General features: G+C 43.8%; 1 protein-coding gene across 1 annotated transcript in view; it reads left to right on the forward strand.

Annotated features, from left to right (window-relative positions):
* plekhg4 (pleckstrin homology domain containing, family G (with RhoGef domain) member 4) overlaps nt 1-1,543 on the forward strand; it is a gene marked incomplete in the record, with an annotated part of 75,070 nt that overhangs the window by 54,745 nt on the left and 18,782 nt on the right. The window contains 2 exon segments of the mRNA XM_014025558.1: nt 552-650; nt 729-1,019. Coding sequence (XP_013881012.1) covers nt 552-650; nt 729-1,019 — 390 coding nt within the window.

The raw sequence follows: 1,543 nt of genomic DNA on the forward strand, positions 1-1,543 counted from the left end.
TAAATTAGAAAAACGACAATTGCAAAAATAAAGTATTTCAGAGGTAACAGATCTTTGTAATACTTGGTTTATTTACAAAATGACTTTAATTGCTGGATGTTCGGCCCCTCAGCTGGTGGTCTGCTGTAACTGTGGCCCCCAGAAAACAAGCACAGTTAGTTTAATTTGGGACTGTGCACATCGCAGTATACTACAAACAGGAAGTGGTATTATTATTCTTTAACAATGAATAACTTCCCTCTACAGTCCCTCAGCAAGTAAAGACATAATGTTTAAACAGAATATAAAGCAGCATCCCATCACCAGAGTGGATTCAGGCTTGAATAAAAAATTAATACAAATCAATGCATCTGAACATGAAATTGAAGGGATGTCCCAATTTAATTGCAAATATAGAATTTGAGTTCTGATCGAGGCATTTCTCAGATTGTAACGGAGCAGCTGCCACAGTACTGTAGACCTGCTGCAGTCTTTGTGTCCAGCAGGGGTCACACAGCAGCTGTAGTGATGTAAAATACACAACATGAACAAGTTTGTGTTCTTCCTACCAGAGAGTCGATCAGCTGACCCATCAGTGTAAGGATGTCATCCACCTGCTGCAGAAAAGCATCAGCATCCTGCAGAGTACACCTGTACCTGCTGACAAACAGGTAGCACACTGCAGCTCTGACACAAAAACCTGCTTCGTTTGTCCAGTTTTCCCAGTAAAGCTGGTTTCCTCTCTGCAGGGAGCGGAGCTGCTGCTGTCCAGGTACAAGGCAGTGATGGGCAGCATCCTTGAAGACGTTCGATTGGTCCAGCTGCAGCGGGAGGGCGGAGCCTCTCTGTCGCTGCTCCGCAGGGAGGAGGGCGGCGACGGCGGCATGTCGGAGGAGCAGCGGGCGGCCGTGGAGGAGGTGTCGTCTCTCTACGACAAAGTGGACGAGCTGCTGCACCTCCTGGTCACTCTGTCCAACGCCAAGACCCAGGAGCTCAACTTCATCTTGGACTTCAGGAACCTGGAGCAGGACTTCAGCTCGGTGAGCCCCCTGTCCAGGTGTCATCACGTCTGATGACTAGATCACTCCTAACACACCACACAGCTAGGAGATAACATAAAACTATCCTCACAGATATCAAAATAATTGGTTTTCATGTCTCTGAGATATGCTTATAATCAAAGTAACTAGCTGCGTTTCCATTGACCATAAAAATGCGCAAATTAGAATTTCGAAAATTTGCTCAATGGAAACATGTTAATTTTGAAAATAATTATGTTTTTCAACAAAAATACGTGACAGAATCATCCTGATATGAGCCGTTCGTTACGAATGTTTGTTTCACTTCAACATGTGAACAAACATGTTGAAGTCACAGCAGCATCAGTTACATCAGTAATCATGACTTCATTAATTAAATAAATATTATAAAACGTGCTGAGAAGTCACCAGACCCTGACGTTTCTGGGAGGGTTGTGTGTTGAAATCATCTCTTGAATGGTTCAGTGAACGTAAACTCAAATTTTAAGTGTGTGTGTGTGTGTGTGTGTGTGTGTGTGTGTGTG

The sequence above is a fragment of the Austrofundulus limnaeus genome, unplaced genomic scaffold, assembly GCF_001266775.1.
Source record: "Austrofundulus limnaeus strain Quisiro unplaced genomic scaffold, Austrofundulus_limnaeus-1.0 Scaffold484, whole genome shotgun sequence".
NCBI lineage: Eukaryota > Metazoa > Chordata > Actinopteri > Cyprinodontiformes > Rivulidae > Austrofundulus > Austrofundulus limnaeus.